The sequence below is a fragment of the Peromyscus californicus genome, unplaced genomic scaffold (genome assembly GCF_007827085.1).
Source record: "Peromyscus californicus insignis strain IS unplaced genomic scaffold, ASM782708v3 Scaffold_7__1_contigs__length_154581171, whole genome shotgun sequence".
NCBI lineage: Eukaryota > Metazoa > Chordata > Mammalia > Rodentia > Cricetidae > Peromyscus > Peromyscus californicus.
In genome coordinates, this window is record NW_026294595.1 from 6,140,668 (window position 1) to 6,154,947 (window position 14,280).

Consider the following 14,280-nt stretch of genomic DNA (forward strand, 5'->3'; position numbering starts at 1 on the left):
CTTTAAAAAGCCTAGGAGAGGCTATTGGTGAAAGTACAGCCTAGCTGTAGCAGAGACCCCAACATTTTGGAGATAGCGGTACTGTGGGACAGCCATCTTAGATGACAGCAGCTGTAGGGTGGAGCTAGCCTGAGCTAGGAGATGAGCTGTGCTTGTGTACTGTGGAAGGCAGAACTGGAGAAATGGAGCTGTACCAAGGCTGCCCCGAGGATCCTGAGTGAGTCCCAGACCTCAAACCCTGAGTTATTTACACTATTGAAGATTGCAGCTGCCCTGCTTCTTCACTGTTAGAATAAGGAGGCATTTAACGTTTTATTTGTTTGTTTGTTTATTTAGTTTTTCAAGACAGTTTCTCTATGTAACCGCCCTGGCTGTCCTGGAATTCATTTCATAGACCAGGCTGGCCTCAAACTACAGAAATCCGCCAAGTGCTGGGATTAAAGGTGTGTGCCAACATACTGGCCTTAACTTATTTTTTTCATTGTACTGGACCCCACAGTTCAGAGGCTGAAATTTTAGAGGTTTTGGAGTTTGGGGGAGACTTTGGAGTTTCATAGAAATTTTAGAGAGACTATGGGTATTTTAGAAACATTGATTTTTTTTTTAGAGATGCTTGAACTTTGAAAGAGACTGGATATTTTAAGAAACTGAACTTTAAAGTATTCAATTTGTTTTGTTTTGTTTTTCAAGATAGGGCCTCACTATGTAGCTCTGACTATCCTGGAACTCACTATGTAGACCAGGCTAGCCTCAAACTCACAGAGAACTGCCTGCCTCTGCTTTCCAAGTGCTGGCATTAAAGGCGTGCGGCATTACACCTGGCTAAAGTATTAAAAATTTAAAGACTGTGGGACTTTTAAAGTTATACTATGTTTATATTGTGACATTATTATGAGATCTTGGGAATGAACAAAAAAAGAAAGGTTATTGTTTAATAGTGTTATATTGGTGTGTCAAGTTGACAAAGGGTCAGTTATCCTCTTTTTATGTCAACTTGACACAAGCTAGAGTATTCTGGGTAGAGGCACTCTCAGTTGAGAAAATGCCTCCTTAAGATTTGCCTGTAGGCCAGTCTTTAGTGTATTTTCTTATTTAGTGATTGACGTGGGAAGGTCCAGCCTATTGCGGGCAGTGTCATCCCTGGGCAGGTGGTATATAAGCTATGGTATATAAGAAAGCAGGCTGAGCAAGCCATGGGGGGCAAGCCACTCCTCTATTGCCTCTGCATCAGCTCCTGCCTGCATTTCTGCCCTGACTTCCCTGGATGATGGGCTGCAACTTGTAAGAAGAAATAAACCTGGGGACTGGAGAGATGGCTCAGCAGTTAAGAGTACTGGCTGCTCTTCCAGAGGTCCTGAGTTCAGTTCCCAGCAACCACATGGTGGCTCACAACCATCTGTAATGAGATCTGGTGCCCTCTTCTGGCATGCAGGCATACAGGCATACATAATAAATCTTAGAAAAGAGAGAGATTCTTATAAAGACAGAAGAAGAAATAAACCCTTGCCCTCCCCCCAAGTTGTTTTTGGTCATAATGTTCTGTCACAGCTATAGAAATCCTAATAACACAGTGATGCTCAGCCAAGAACTGAAATGCGAGCTAATGCGCGCCAGCCCCTCGTCTCAGGATAACTTACCTAGAGACAACTCGAAGGCGTCACTTTTGCTAGAGCAGCACTGTCTGAAACATAGTGAGCTACGTATGGAGTTCTACATTTTCTACCAGCCACATTAGAAAGAATCCTAGGGCTGGGAGATGGCTCAGTCAGTAGAGTGTTTGCTATGCAAGAGTAAAGACTGAACTCAGATTTCCAGCACCCATGTCAAAAGCCAGGAGAGCATGGCAGAGCACGCGGGTGATCCCAGCTCTGAGAGCAGAGACAGGAGGACTCCAGGGCTTGCTGGCTAGCTAGTCCTGCCAGATCACTGAGGTCCAGGTTAAGTGGAGATTCTGTCTCAAAACAGAAGGTAGAGAGCAACAGAGGGAGGCATCCAGTATTGACCTCTGGGCTGTACATGCGCACACATGTGTATGTAACACACACAAAGAATTTGACATGTAATCAGTATAAGAAATTATCAGTGAGATGTTTTGTGTGTGTTAATTATGTCTTCCATAAGCACTGTATGCAGATGTTACACCTACACAGCTCACATTGGACTGCCCCCATTTCAGTTGCTTCGTAGCCACATGTGGCCAGTGTGGCCACCAAGCAGCACAGCTTCAGCCAGCTGTCCCCTTATAGGCCTCTGCTTAAACCTGAAGCCTCATTCAGTTTCTCCATGCTTCTCCACTCCTCCTGGGGGGGGGGGTGGGTGGGTGTGGGGGTGGGGGTGGGTGGGGGGTGTGTGGGGGGGGGGGTGGGGGGGGGTGTGGGTGGGGGGGGGTGGGTGGGGGGGTGGGGGGGGGGTGGGGGGGGGGGTGGGGGTGGTGGGGTGGGGTGGGGGGGGTGGGGGGGGTGGGGGGGGGGGGGGGTGGGTGTTGGTGGGGGGGGTGGGGTGGGGTGGGGGGGTGTGGGGGGGGGGGGGGTTGGGGGGGGGGGGGTGGGGGGTTGTGGGGGGTTGGTGGGGGGGGGGTGGGGGTGGGTGGTGGGGGGTGGGGGGTGGGGGTGGGGTTGGGGGGGGGGGGGGGGGGTGTGGGGGGGGGGGGGGGGGGGGTGGGGGGGGGGGGGGGGGGGGGGGGGGGGGGGGGGGGGGGGGGGGGGGGGGGGGGGGGGGGGGGGGGGGGGTGGGGGGGGGGGGGGGGTTGGGGGGTGGGGGGGGGGGGGGGGGGGGGGGGGGGGGGGGGGGTGGGGGGGGGTGGGTGGGGGGTGGGGGGTGGGGGGGGGGGGGGGTGGGGGGTGGGGGGGGGTGGGGGGGGGGTGGGGGGGTGGGGGGGGGGTGGGGGGGGGGGGGGGGGGGTGGTGGGGGGGGGTGGGGGGGGGGGGTGGGGGTTGGGGGGGGGGAGGGGAGGGGATGTGGGGGGGGGGGGGGGGGGGGTGGGGGGGGTGGGGGGGGGGGGGGGGGGGGGGGGGGGGGGGGGGGTGGGGGGGGGGTGGGGGGGGGGGTGGTGGGGGGGGGGGGGGGGGGGGGGGGGGGGGGGGGGGGGGGGGGGGGGGGGGGGGGGGGGGGGGGGGGGGGGGGGGGGGGGGGGGGGGGGGGGGGGGGGGGGGGGGGGGGGGGGGGGGGGGGGGGGGGGGGGGGGGGGGGGGGGGGGGGGGGGGGGGGGGGGGGGGGGGGGGGGGGGGGGGGGGGCTTGGAGAACACGCTGTCAGTCTTTTGCATGCAAGTATGATCTTTGTAATAGAAAGAAATCTCAAGTATTGAGAAGAAGATGTGTCTCTTGTTTTGAAGCTCTGCTTTATTCTCTATTTGTTGTTTTAGTGCTAAAGCAACAATAAATTCTAGTGACACTGAGGCTCAGATGTGGGGCTGTCTCAGCCAGGACTTGCTGTTAAAGCATGGGGCCCCAAGTTCATATTCCCAGCATGAACCTGTAATCCCAGTACTGGGAAGGCAGAGACAGGAGGATCTGGGCTCTCCAGTCTAGGCTTTCAGTGAGCTCCAGGCTCAGTAAGAGACCCTGTCTTTAGGCATATGGTGTAGGGGCTGGAGAGGTGGCTCAGCAGTTAAGAGTGCTTACTGTTTTTGCAGAGGACCTGGGTTTGGTTTCCAGCACCCACTTGGTGACTCACAAATGCAATCACCAGTCATACACATGGTGTTCATATATCATGCAGGCAAAACAGTTACTCACATAAATAAATCTTTAAAAAGTGTGGAGTGGTATAGAGCATGTCTTAGGGTTTCTATTGTTGTGAAGAGACATCATGACCACAGCAACTTTTTTTTTAATTGTACTTTTTTCTTGTTTTTTTATTAATTTTTTTCATTTATTTTACATACCAACCAAGATTTCCTCTTCCTCTTCTCTTTCTGTTCCCTCCCCACACCTATTGGCTGCCCCCCCCCCCCCGCTCCCCTCCTCATCCATTCCTTCTCCATTCAGAAAGGGGCAGGCCTCCCATGGGAATCAAATCATGGCATGTCAAGTTGAGGCAAGACCAAGCTTCTCCCACTGCATCAAGGCTGGACGAGGCATCCCAGCATGGGGAATGGTTCCAAAAAGCCAGCCTGAACACCAGGGACAGGTCCTGATCCCACTGCTAGGGGTCCCACAAACAGTCCAAGCTACACAACTGTCACCCACACACATAGGGCATAGATCAGTCCCATGCAGGCTCCCTAGCTGTTGGTCCAGAGTCTGTGAACTCTCACTAGCTCAGGTCAGCTGTCTTTGTGGGTTTCCCCATCATGATCTTGACCATACAATCCCTCTTGCTTCTCTTCAGCTGGACTCATGGAGCTCGGCCCAGTGCTTGGATGTGGATCTCTGCATCTGCTTCCATCAGTTACTAGATGAAGGCTCTCTTGACAATTAGGGTATTCGCCAATCTAATTACAGAAGGCCAGTTCAGGCACCCTCTCTACTATGGTTAGGAATCTTGTGGATTCCTGGGAGTTTCCCTGGCACCAGGTTTCTCCCTATCCCCATAATGGCCCCCTCTATCTAGAGATCTCTTTCATTATTCTTCCCCTCTGGAGTTGGGGGCAGCACAGCAACTCTTATAAGGAAAATTATTCAAATGAGGTGTTGGCTTCCAGTTTCAGACGTTCAATCCATTATAATCATGACAGAGAGCATGGCAGCATGCAGTCAGATATGGTGCTGGAGCTGAGAATGCTACATCTTATAGGCAACAGGAAGTTGACTGTCACACTGAGAGAAGCTTGAGCAAAAGAGACCTCAAAGCCCGCCGGTACAGTGACATGCTTCCTTCAACAAGGCCACACTTCCTAATAGTGTTGCTCCCTTTGGGGGCCATTTTCTTTCAAACCACCACAGAGCAATTGAGGAAGATACCTGATGTCAACCTCTGGCCTCTGCACAGTCCTAGGCGCGCACGCGTGCGCGCGCACACACACACACACACACACACACACACACACACACACACACACACACACACACACATACACACACACACACACACGAGAACTGTTCATGTACCAGAGTAGCCCTTTGCCTTCTGCCACGGGTGAAAGGCTTTAGCTTTTGATGTCTGCTTAGCTGCTGTAAGGTAAACGGGGGAGGCTAGTGAACTTGAGTTGTACAGCAGGCGGCTTTGCCAACCCAGAAAAGGTGATGGGGAGAGCTGAGTCATCTCTTTCAAAGAAGGAACACTAGAGGGTCTTAGGTCAGTCAGCCTAAGAATGGTCAAAGGGACAGCTGAGGCATGGGTGGATTCCTTTTTCATTAGGCATAGGTCTAGAATGACCTCTTTGTTTTAGCATGTCTCAGTCTGGGACCTGCTTAGCACTTCTGGAGCAGCTCAGAGTGGACGGTGGCTGTCTGAGTCCAAATACCCAGAGGAGGCGCTTCCCTTAGCCTCCAGGCATGTGGCTCTGGTGGAGACACAGATGACACCGCCTGAACATCCAGCCCCCCTGCCCTCCACCTTGTCACAGTCTTTCCAGGGAAAGAGAGTTTAAAAAGGATCTCTTGGCCAAATGCTACTAAAGATTGCCCTCTTACTTTTTAAAAGGATTGAGAAAATGGTATACTTTGAACCAAACGTGAGTGACCATGTCCCCAGAACAAGAACTGAAGTCGCCTGAATGACATGCTCTCCCTTCTTGTTTCCCCTTCCCAGTAATTGGACTCGGTTGGCTTGTCTTTCACTTGAGGTCGAGGTGGGTAAAGATGCTGCTAATCGAAATCCTGCAGTCAGAGGGAACGCTTGCTGCCTTCAGGAAGTGTGGCCCTCTCTTTAGAACTGGCTGTCCCACTGCCCTCTTTGTGCCATAAGAGAAGAGCAGACAGGTCTCAGGAATGCATTTCTCAGTGCAGGTGCCTGTGCACGGTGCATTTATCACTCCAGCAGGCCTGTGCTACTTACACGCTAGATGCTGTTAGTCCTGAGTGGAGAATTTGGTTCTTTGTGTCTCTGGTTTTGTTGTTGGTCTTGAGCCCTTTCTATGGCTATCCATAGCTTTAAAAACTTTAGATTTTTTTTTATTTTATATAGACGAATGTTCTGCCTGAATATATGTCCGTGCGCCATTTGTGTACATGGTCCTACAGAGATCGGAAGGGCACTGGATCTACTGGGGTGACAGACGGTGGTGAGCTGCCATGTGGGCACTGGGAGTAGAGTCCAGGCCCTCTGCAGGAGTAGCGAGTGCTGAGCCATGTCTCCATCCCTCATGGTCGTTTAAACTAGAAACGGATTGGACCAAGAGTACTGCTGGACAGGGAGAGTGATGGCATTAGGCCCCACCACTGCCAGTCTCCCAAAGCATTCGAGACATCTCTTTCCTTGCTCAGACGTTATTGCCTTTTGCATAAATAAGCTGGTAAATTTTTTTTGGGGGGTGGGGTTTCAAGACAGGGTTTCTCTGCATAGCCCTGGCTATCCTGGAACTCTCTTTGTAGCCCAGGCTGGCCTCAAACTCACAGAGATCCACCTGTCTCTGCCTCCCCAGTGCTGGATTAAAGGCATGCACCACCATGCTCTTCCACCTGGTGATTTTTTAAACACCCACTGGATCTTTAGATACAAATTGTTCATTACCATAACAAAGTACTGTTGGCTGGGTGACTTTATTAGCTCACAGTTCCGATTAAAATATGAAGGTCTACATGGTGATGCTTTTCTTTCTGGGAGAATCTTGATATTATGCAAGTGTTTTGTTTTGTTTTGTTTTGTTTTATTTTGTTTGGTTTTGTTTTGTGTGTGTGTGTGTGTGCCTCTGATTTTGCTTTCCTTAAGGCAACCAAGATTCCATTATGGAGGCTCAACACCAGTGACTCATATAATCCTAACCACTTCCCAAAGGTTCTGAGTCTATATGCTATAGTCATAATGTCTCCACCTTCCTAATACTCACAGTGGGGATTAAATGACAATGTATCAACCTTTCAGGGACACTCTGATCATAGGAAGATCCTTTTGACTTATGTATGGGTGATGTAATCATAGTTGAGGGGTATGCTGGGATTTGGATTGATCCCAAGCAGTTCCTCCGCACCCAGGCTCCTGAGCAACAACATTACAGACAGGTCATGATGCAGCCTTGCTGGCCACGTGGGGCTTTCTTGTACCTTGGTGTCCTCCTCGACGCTCCTGAACAGACAGGCCATTTTGGGGATAGATTCCAGATCGGGCTGTGGTGCACCTGTAATCTTCTCTGGTTCTCAGCATGTTTCCCATCCTCTTCTGCTTCAGCACAGCATCTCAGCCTCCAGGCCCACTAATGGATCCGCTGACCAAGGGGTCCTGTGGGAGTCAGCTGGCACAAACCCTCCTCTGGAAAGCGAAGTCATCTCTCTCCTTCGGCATCCAGCCCCTTCAGACTTGGCCAACAAAAGACCCTGAACTAGAGTCTCAGGTCAACCTGTAAGTAAGTAAAAGGAGTGTCTTGCTGGGGCTCTCGTTCACCATTTCTGTACATGGGGGCAGGGGTGGCGGGCTTGACAGAATTTTTCTTCTGAGATGTCTTACTCATATATTTGGCAATATTCATTGGGCATCTGTGCAGGCCAAGCCTTGTGTCAGGCATAATGAGCAGGGTGGCCCAGTTCCTGCCTTAGGGGACTTAACAGCTCATTCACCTGTACTGCTGCAAAGAAGAGTTCTAACAGGCTAGGAAATGTGCCATGAAATGGGTTGTCTCGATTCAGTAACCATTTAGGAAATGTTTCTGTGTACCTGCAGCATCCTGGGGTATAACCAAAGGTATCTTCTTTACCCTTCACTATCAAGTTGCATGTGGAAAAAAAAACACGTGTAACTCGGAAGAAATCCTAATGCTAACTGTAAAATAACTAACACATCAGTGGACTCTTACATGCCTGGGGTTGCTCTGTGTGTCCCTGATTGCTCCCGAGCCCCAGGCCTCTGTCACAGGCTGTGATGTTTGTTAGATGAAGGTTAATGAGAGTGTCACAGGGGAGGGGAGCTTGGCACTCCACAGGAATCAATGACATTCGGTACAGGGTTGTGACTGGCTTCAAGACAGAGGAGATGCGGGGTCCGTCCGACACACATTCATCAGATTTGCTGTACCCAGTGGTTTGGGGAAGTCAAGAGCAGGTGGACGGGCATGGGTCCGAATCACCCAGGAAGCCTAAGAAACGACTTAGGCCTGAGGACCCCCAGGGACTCTGGATCTGGAGAAGGTGAAAGGGGGCATTTTCAGATGCCCCCTGCAAGAAACTCACAGCATGTCCAAGGAGCTAGAGGAGCAGCAGCAGAAAGTGTCAGTGGGGAGCTGAGTGCTGGGAGATGGTGAGGGATGCGCTCAGCCGTGGGAGGAGCCGGGTCAGGCATGGGGGGAACCAAGGCCGCTCTGAACACTGGCAAATGGCACCGAAAAGGCTCACATCCAGGAAGGTGTGTTCCAGCAGGGCTGACAAACCTGGTGGATGATAAGTCAGCCGTCAGCCTGGCCTGTGCATGGCAGTCACCGCTGGAGAAGCTGCAGAAGTCCCCACTGTCCCTCCAAAGTTTTGATGTCTAGGATTGGTCACAAGCTCCAGATGACTCTCAGCTGTAGCCAACAATGAGAACGACAGTTGTAACCACCATGATGAAATATGCATGGATCAATCCCAAAGCCCCTGTATGCCCAGCTGAGGGGTCTGAACATTCTGTTAAGCGGTGGGAGCCATTGATAGCTTTGAGAATCTTCAGAGGAAATGTGAAAGACAATATGCAGAGGAAAATTGCTGACTGCCAGTGCCTAGTGCATGGCGAGGGGAACTGGCGTGCGTCACCACTGCCATTAAAGCCATTCCCATACCACCCTAAGTTGCCTCTTAGGTGACTGAGAATTCATTGTCACCTTGATTGAAATGGAACTTTTAGGATGTACTTTAATACTCAGTTCACCCAGGGCTGCAGCTGCCTACAGTGGCCACAGGGATGGGGCTGGGCCTCCAACACTGCATTGCTCTGTAGGGCTGGGAATTTGGCATGCAGTTAGTAGATAACCCAAGACCTTCAGAAACAGAGCTCAGGTGAGTCAGCTAGCAAGCAGAGCCAGAGAGGCCGCCTTTGTGGACTACAATTCCCCAGCACCACACAGTAAAGTACGAAGGGGTGGGGCAAGGCTGGATCAGGCTAAGGGCTGTACTAGGGACAGACAAGCTGTACTAGGGACAGACAAGACTCAAAAGTGATTCTACCTGGAGTCTTTGGAAAGCAGCCTAAATTCGCCCTATTCAGTCATCCAAAAACCAAAACCAGACAGTTATATAGTGTTAACTATGCTTTACACACAAGGAAGTGGAGGACTCAGAGGTCAAGAGACTTGTGACTGGGGATTTGATCCTGTGTTTGTCTAGTCCATGCCTACCAGTTAACCTTGGTGCACCAGGGGAATGTCAGTATCCCCGGCGCATTTTGGTAATATCGAGTCCTGTCAGTGGATGTCAATGGAGTTGACCAGGACAGTGCTGGGTATTTGCTAATGCTAATGTTCTCTGCCACCAAGGCCTCTGGTGAAGCTTTGAAAGTTTCCTGAGCACCTATTTGTGGTGATTGGCCTTGAACTGGGCATTGGGGTGTAAAGGTAAAGTTGGGTTTACACCAGTACTGGTAACTTGGGTGTTTAATGACTTCTCAGTGGGATAAGCACCTGGAATCTGGGGACTTTACTGGGTAGGTGTGGAGAGACCTTTCCAAAGGTGAGCATCATTAAGACCCCCTGGGTGGTAGGATACCTTGAGCAGTCTGGTTTGGATAGTAGTAGAGTGGTGAGCAGTGAGCCTGGTGGACAGAAGCCAAGCTCTGAGGAACCTGGGCCTGGACTCTGAGTAGAGCAGAGACTGTTGAGATGTGCATCCTGGGAGGCTAATGGCTGCAGTGGGCAGCTAGGTTTAAGTGAGATGGACCTAATGGCGGGTAGGTGTTCTGAGGGAGCAGGAATGATGGGCTCAGAAGTGTTTTGGAGGAGGGTTAGGATGGACCTGAATGTGCATGGGGAGGCAAGGAAGGGGGAGCTTCAGGGTTCTGACTCTGGCTTCAGGGTAGTTTTTGGTCTTATCACCAATAAGTGGCCCTAAGATAGAACCAGACTGAGAACGTGAGGCAGACGCTGTTGGGGCCAAAGAGGTTTACCCTTGCATATGCAGGCATAGGGCCCACTTAGGAAAGACTTGAGGAATGTGAAATGGACTTGAAAAGCAGCGGGACCCCCTTTTCTCTTTTCTCTTTAGTATATTTAAAGTGCAGAGGTGTGTAGGGGTGTTCTAGGAGGCAAGGTCAGCATGGGCAAGGCACAGACAGGACTGTCCTGGAATGTGATTGAGGGACAGTGTGTCCTGGCTAGCTTAGTTGTCAAAAAGTAATAGGAAGTGTGGAAAGTCAGAGTGGGCACTCGCTGGGAGATGCTGACGGAGTTCTGGGAGCATTGTGAGGCTCTCAGTGGGCCTTGAGGCAAGCAATTTGTTTAAGGGGGGTGTGAGAGAACAAGTCACATCCCAAGTGTGTTCAGTGAGAAAGCGGAAGTAAAAGATGGACTGAAGGGTCTGTCAGCTGTCAGTCCCAGAAACCCGACTCAGACTAGCTGAGCAGGACGGAGGGGAGAAAGCTGGTGACAGGCTGGTGACAGCACAAGGTCTTGCTTCTGGCACACGATCCAAGGACGCCGGTGCTATTGTCAGGGTGGTTTTCTTTTCTCTCCCGCCTCTTACCTTCCCCCCATCCCCAGCTCTACCTCCTTTACCACGGGTTTTCACCTGCTAGTGCCCTGTGATCCCAGCCAGCTCTGTGACTCGAGGGAAAACATTTCCTCCCCAGCTGGAAGACTCTGGGGGAGGGCTCCAGTTATCAAGGGCCAATGTGAGAGTCCTTACCTTGGCGAGCAGAGCAGCCTCGGAGAAGAAAAGCACTCGATGTGACCGGGGCGTGAAAGCCAGTGGTTGAAGAGAGGTAGTATGGCTCTCCACAAAGATAACTGGGGAGGTTGTGTCAAAACCATACATCATGGACTCTCTTTACTGAGAATTCCTAGTGGGGGGGGCAGGGATCAGGGTGAAGGGGACAAACGCAGCAGAAGCCTTGGTGGTGAGAGCTGGTTGGCTGTGCTGATCAGGAAGTCGGGACACACCTGAGAGCAGGGTATGTTGGGAATGCAGGGGGAACGGCTTTCTGGGGTATTCTTCACCTTTCAAATCTATGACTAATCAGACCACGAGATAAAACTTCTTCACAGGGTATCCCAGCTCAGTCTATAGGGGGGCAGAGGAGGCTGTCAGGAGGATGGCCATTCTGGGCTGTGCTCCCTAAAAGGATGGCAGTCGGGAAGGAAGGCGTTTCAGTTCGGGTGCCCCTCCATTATCTTCCTGTTCTTGTTTGTCCGGTGGTCTTCCCACTGCAATAGCGGTGTGCTTCTGGAAAGTCTGTAGTTCAGACTCAGTTCTCTGCCAGGACTTAGTGATAGTTTACTTTTGATCTTTTGACGAAAATTGCCACGTATTTGAAAGTTTGTCACCGAGACGGACTGCTGAACAATATTTTATGTAGGCATGAGAAAGAGTAGCTTTCAAAGGCTCTGAAAGATGGCGTGTACTCCTGGTGAAAACACAGTGCTGGGTGGTAACTTTTGTTTATCCTTAGGGACATTCTATTCCCTTCCTTTTTGTCTTTTTATGAGAAAAGGGGCATAGGAGATGGCCCTAACCTGAGTGACTAGGCAGAGTGGCAGTCCTGCTAAAGGAGGAGTCAGGAGAGGGGCCGACTTGTGGTGTGGGATGTTTGGGGGCTGCTAGGATGTCCATTGACCTGTGTCCGGTAGCTGGGGAGACGTGTCAGTCAGGGGTTTAACATGGTGAGCTTATTACGTTTAAACCCTCCCCATTACAGGAGGAGACTGGGCATCTCAAGTGGCCGGCCCCTCAGTCGCCCCCACTCTTGTGGGTCTGCTGCTGCTGGGGGCTCTTACTTCACTTTGCCTCTTGTTCCCATTTGGGAGGCGGCATAGAGGCCTGTCTATCTGTCCCTGTGGGAGCGAGATAGTCATGAGACAGCAGTTCTCCTGGCCACCACCTGAGCAGCCATCTGTCCCTCTGCACATGCATCCCTCCCTAGGGTTGTTCAAGAGTCTCAACTTGAGGAAAAGCAGAGGAGCCTGTTCAACTGTAGAACTTGGCCTATTTTGCCAGCACAACACTGACAATAAGGACATTTGTGTTTTTATATCCACCTGCCTGACTCCCGTCACTCCTTTTCTGACTGCAGCCAAGGAGAAGAGAAAGGCTAGGATGCTTTGGAGCTGCTTTCTCCCGTGTCTCATTCATCTGTCCTTCCCTGTCAGCACTGAGTCCCTGGCACATAGACATGCCCGCTAATATTTGTGAGGTGACAGTTGATAGGAAGCACAGAGGCTAGTCAGGAGCCTTCGGGACTGTGGAAGTCTATGCTAAGGCTAAAGCAGGGACAGTGGAAAGAGCAGAGAGGCGGCAGGGCACCACAGGTGCTGCACAGGTCCCCGGCAGAGCCACCCTCTTCCCCAGTGGGGAAATGCTGGAGACCGCCTAACTGGATAAAACCGGACACATTCGCTCAGTGGAGGACTGCATAGTCGGAAGAATACAGGAGCCTTACTGGATTAGGAAAAGCCACCGAGCTACACCATGCAGAAACTGCTACAAGGGCATGCGTAGGGTTGTGTGGGCACTTATGATTTGTTTTCCATGGCGACTCATTCGAGGACACTTGGCCTCCTGCACAGCTCCTCTCCTGTACATCACATCATCTTGATACCACCTGTAAACCCTATGTAAATGCTATGTAAATATGTGCTATGCCGTGTTGTTTAGGGAATGAGAACAGAAAAGGATCTGCACATGTGCAGTACTGATGCTGAAAAATGGGAGGCTGTAGATACTTGGTTTGGTTGACCCCACAGAGAGGAACCTGTAATTGCAGAAGCCTGGTTGTAGTATGCTGCTCTTTGTGTTAAGAGAAGCAAAGAGTGGGCTGCGAGGTGACTTTAGCAGGGAACCCACTTGCCACACAAGTGTAGTTCAGATGTAGGAATGGTGGCTTGCCTGTAATGCCTGCACTCATTAAGTGGAGACAGGAGATCCCTGCTGCCAATTTGCTAAACTAGCCAAATTCATAAGCTCTGGCTTATATTGAGAGACCTTGCCTCAATATATAATATGGAGAGTGGTTATAGAAGACACCTGATATCAACTTTTGACCTCCACAGGCATGCCCACATACTACATACACATGCAAAAAGAGAGTCTGATTTGGAATGTGTCATGTTTTGGGGTTGCTGGGGTATGTGTGGAACTGTGTTCAGCAGTGGAAAGTTATGGTTTGAGATGGAATAGACGTGAGAGGACAGACAGAATTGTTCAGTGAGTAAAAGGTTTGCTATGCAAGCTTGGCAGCACCTGGATTCCATCCTCATGACCCATGGAGAGATGGAAAGAGAAAACCAAGTCCATAGAGTTTCTTCTGCCCCCCGCCCCCGCCCCCAGCATACCAAACCACACACCAATAATAAATTAAAAGAAGGTAGAAGGTGGGTTTGTATTGCTCTTCTTTGAGAATGTGTGCATCAGAATGTCTGACAGGAAGACGAGAAGCCGTCCATGTTGCTGTGGGCAGGGCAAGTAGGAGCAGGAGAAGGGAGATTTTTCCTCTTGCATCCTTGCGTTGCTGAGTTTTGAAGCAGGTGTGTGCACTGTCTCTGAAGAACGAAGTCCAGATACATGGATATATCACATGGCTTTGAAAAGGTGATGCTGTGGAGGAGAACCCGGTGCTGGTCATTAGCTAGATACTGGTAGGAAAGGAGCGCCCTTAAATGCAGGACAGAGGGTAGCAGTCTGGTTCACAAGATCAGGAGAGAGTCTGATTTGGAATGTGTCATGTTTTGGGGTTGCTGGGGTATGTGTGGAACTGTGTTCAGCAGTGGAAAGTTATGGTTTGAGATGGAAAGATCTGAGTTGGGGGTTTGCTGTGAGGAGTTATATTAACATTGAGGTCATGTTTGTTGGCTCAGGAGTCCGGGGCAGGGGGCAGGGAGGTGGCGAGCGTGGAAGGGGGAAAATAAATCACTGACACTGACATGGAATTAAGGATGCTGCTGAAGCATATGAAGAGGACTCATTGGTTACTGTTTCATGTGACCTAAAAACAGGCAAGAAGATGGCCTCGCTCTCTGTGAGGACAGCCTGGCCCCTTTCTGGATGCCCAGAGCTCAGAAGTATTTCTGCAG

General features: G+C 51.2%; 1 protein-coding gene across 9 annotated transcripts in view; it reads left to right on the top strand.

Moving 5' to 3' along the window:
• Window positions 1–14,280, top strand: part of Garnl3 (GTPase activating Rap/RanGAP domain like 3) — a 147,320-nt gene that overhangs the window by 15,041 nt on the left and 117,999 nt on the right. For all 9 annotated transcript variants that reach the window (XM_052725463.1, XM_052725469.1, XM_052725461.1 and 6 more), the window contains exon 2: window positions 7,269–7,439. In XM_052725463.1, the coding sequence (XP_052581423.1) occupies window positions 7,269–7,439 (171 nt within the window). The remainder of the gene's footprint in view (window positions 1–7,268; window positions 7,440–14,280) is intronic.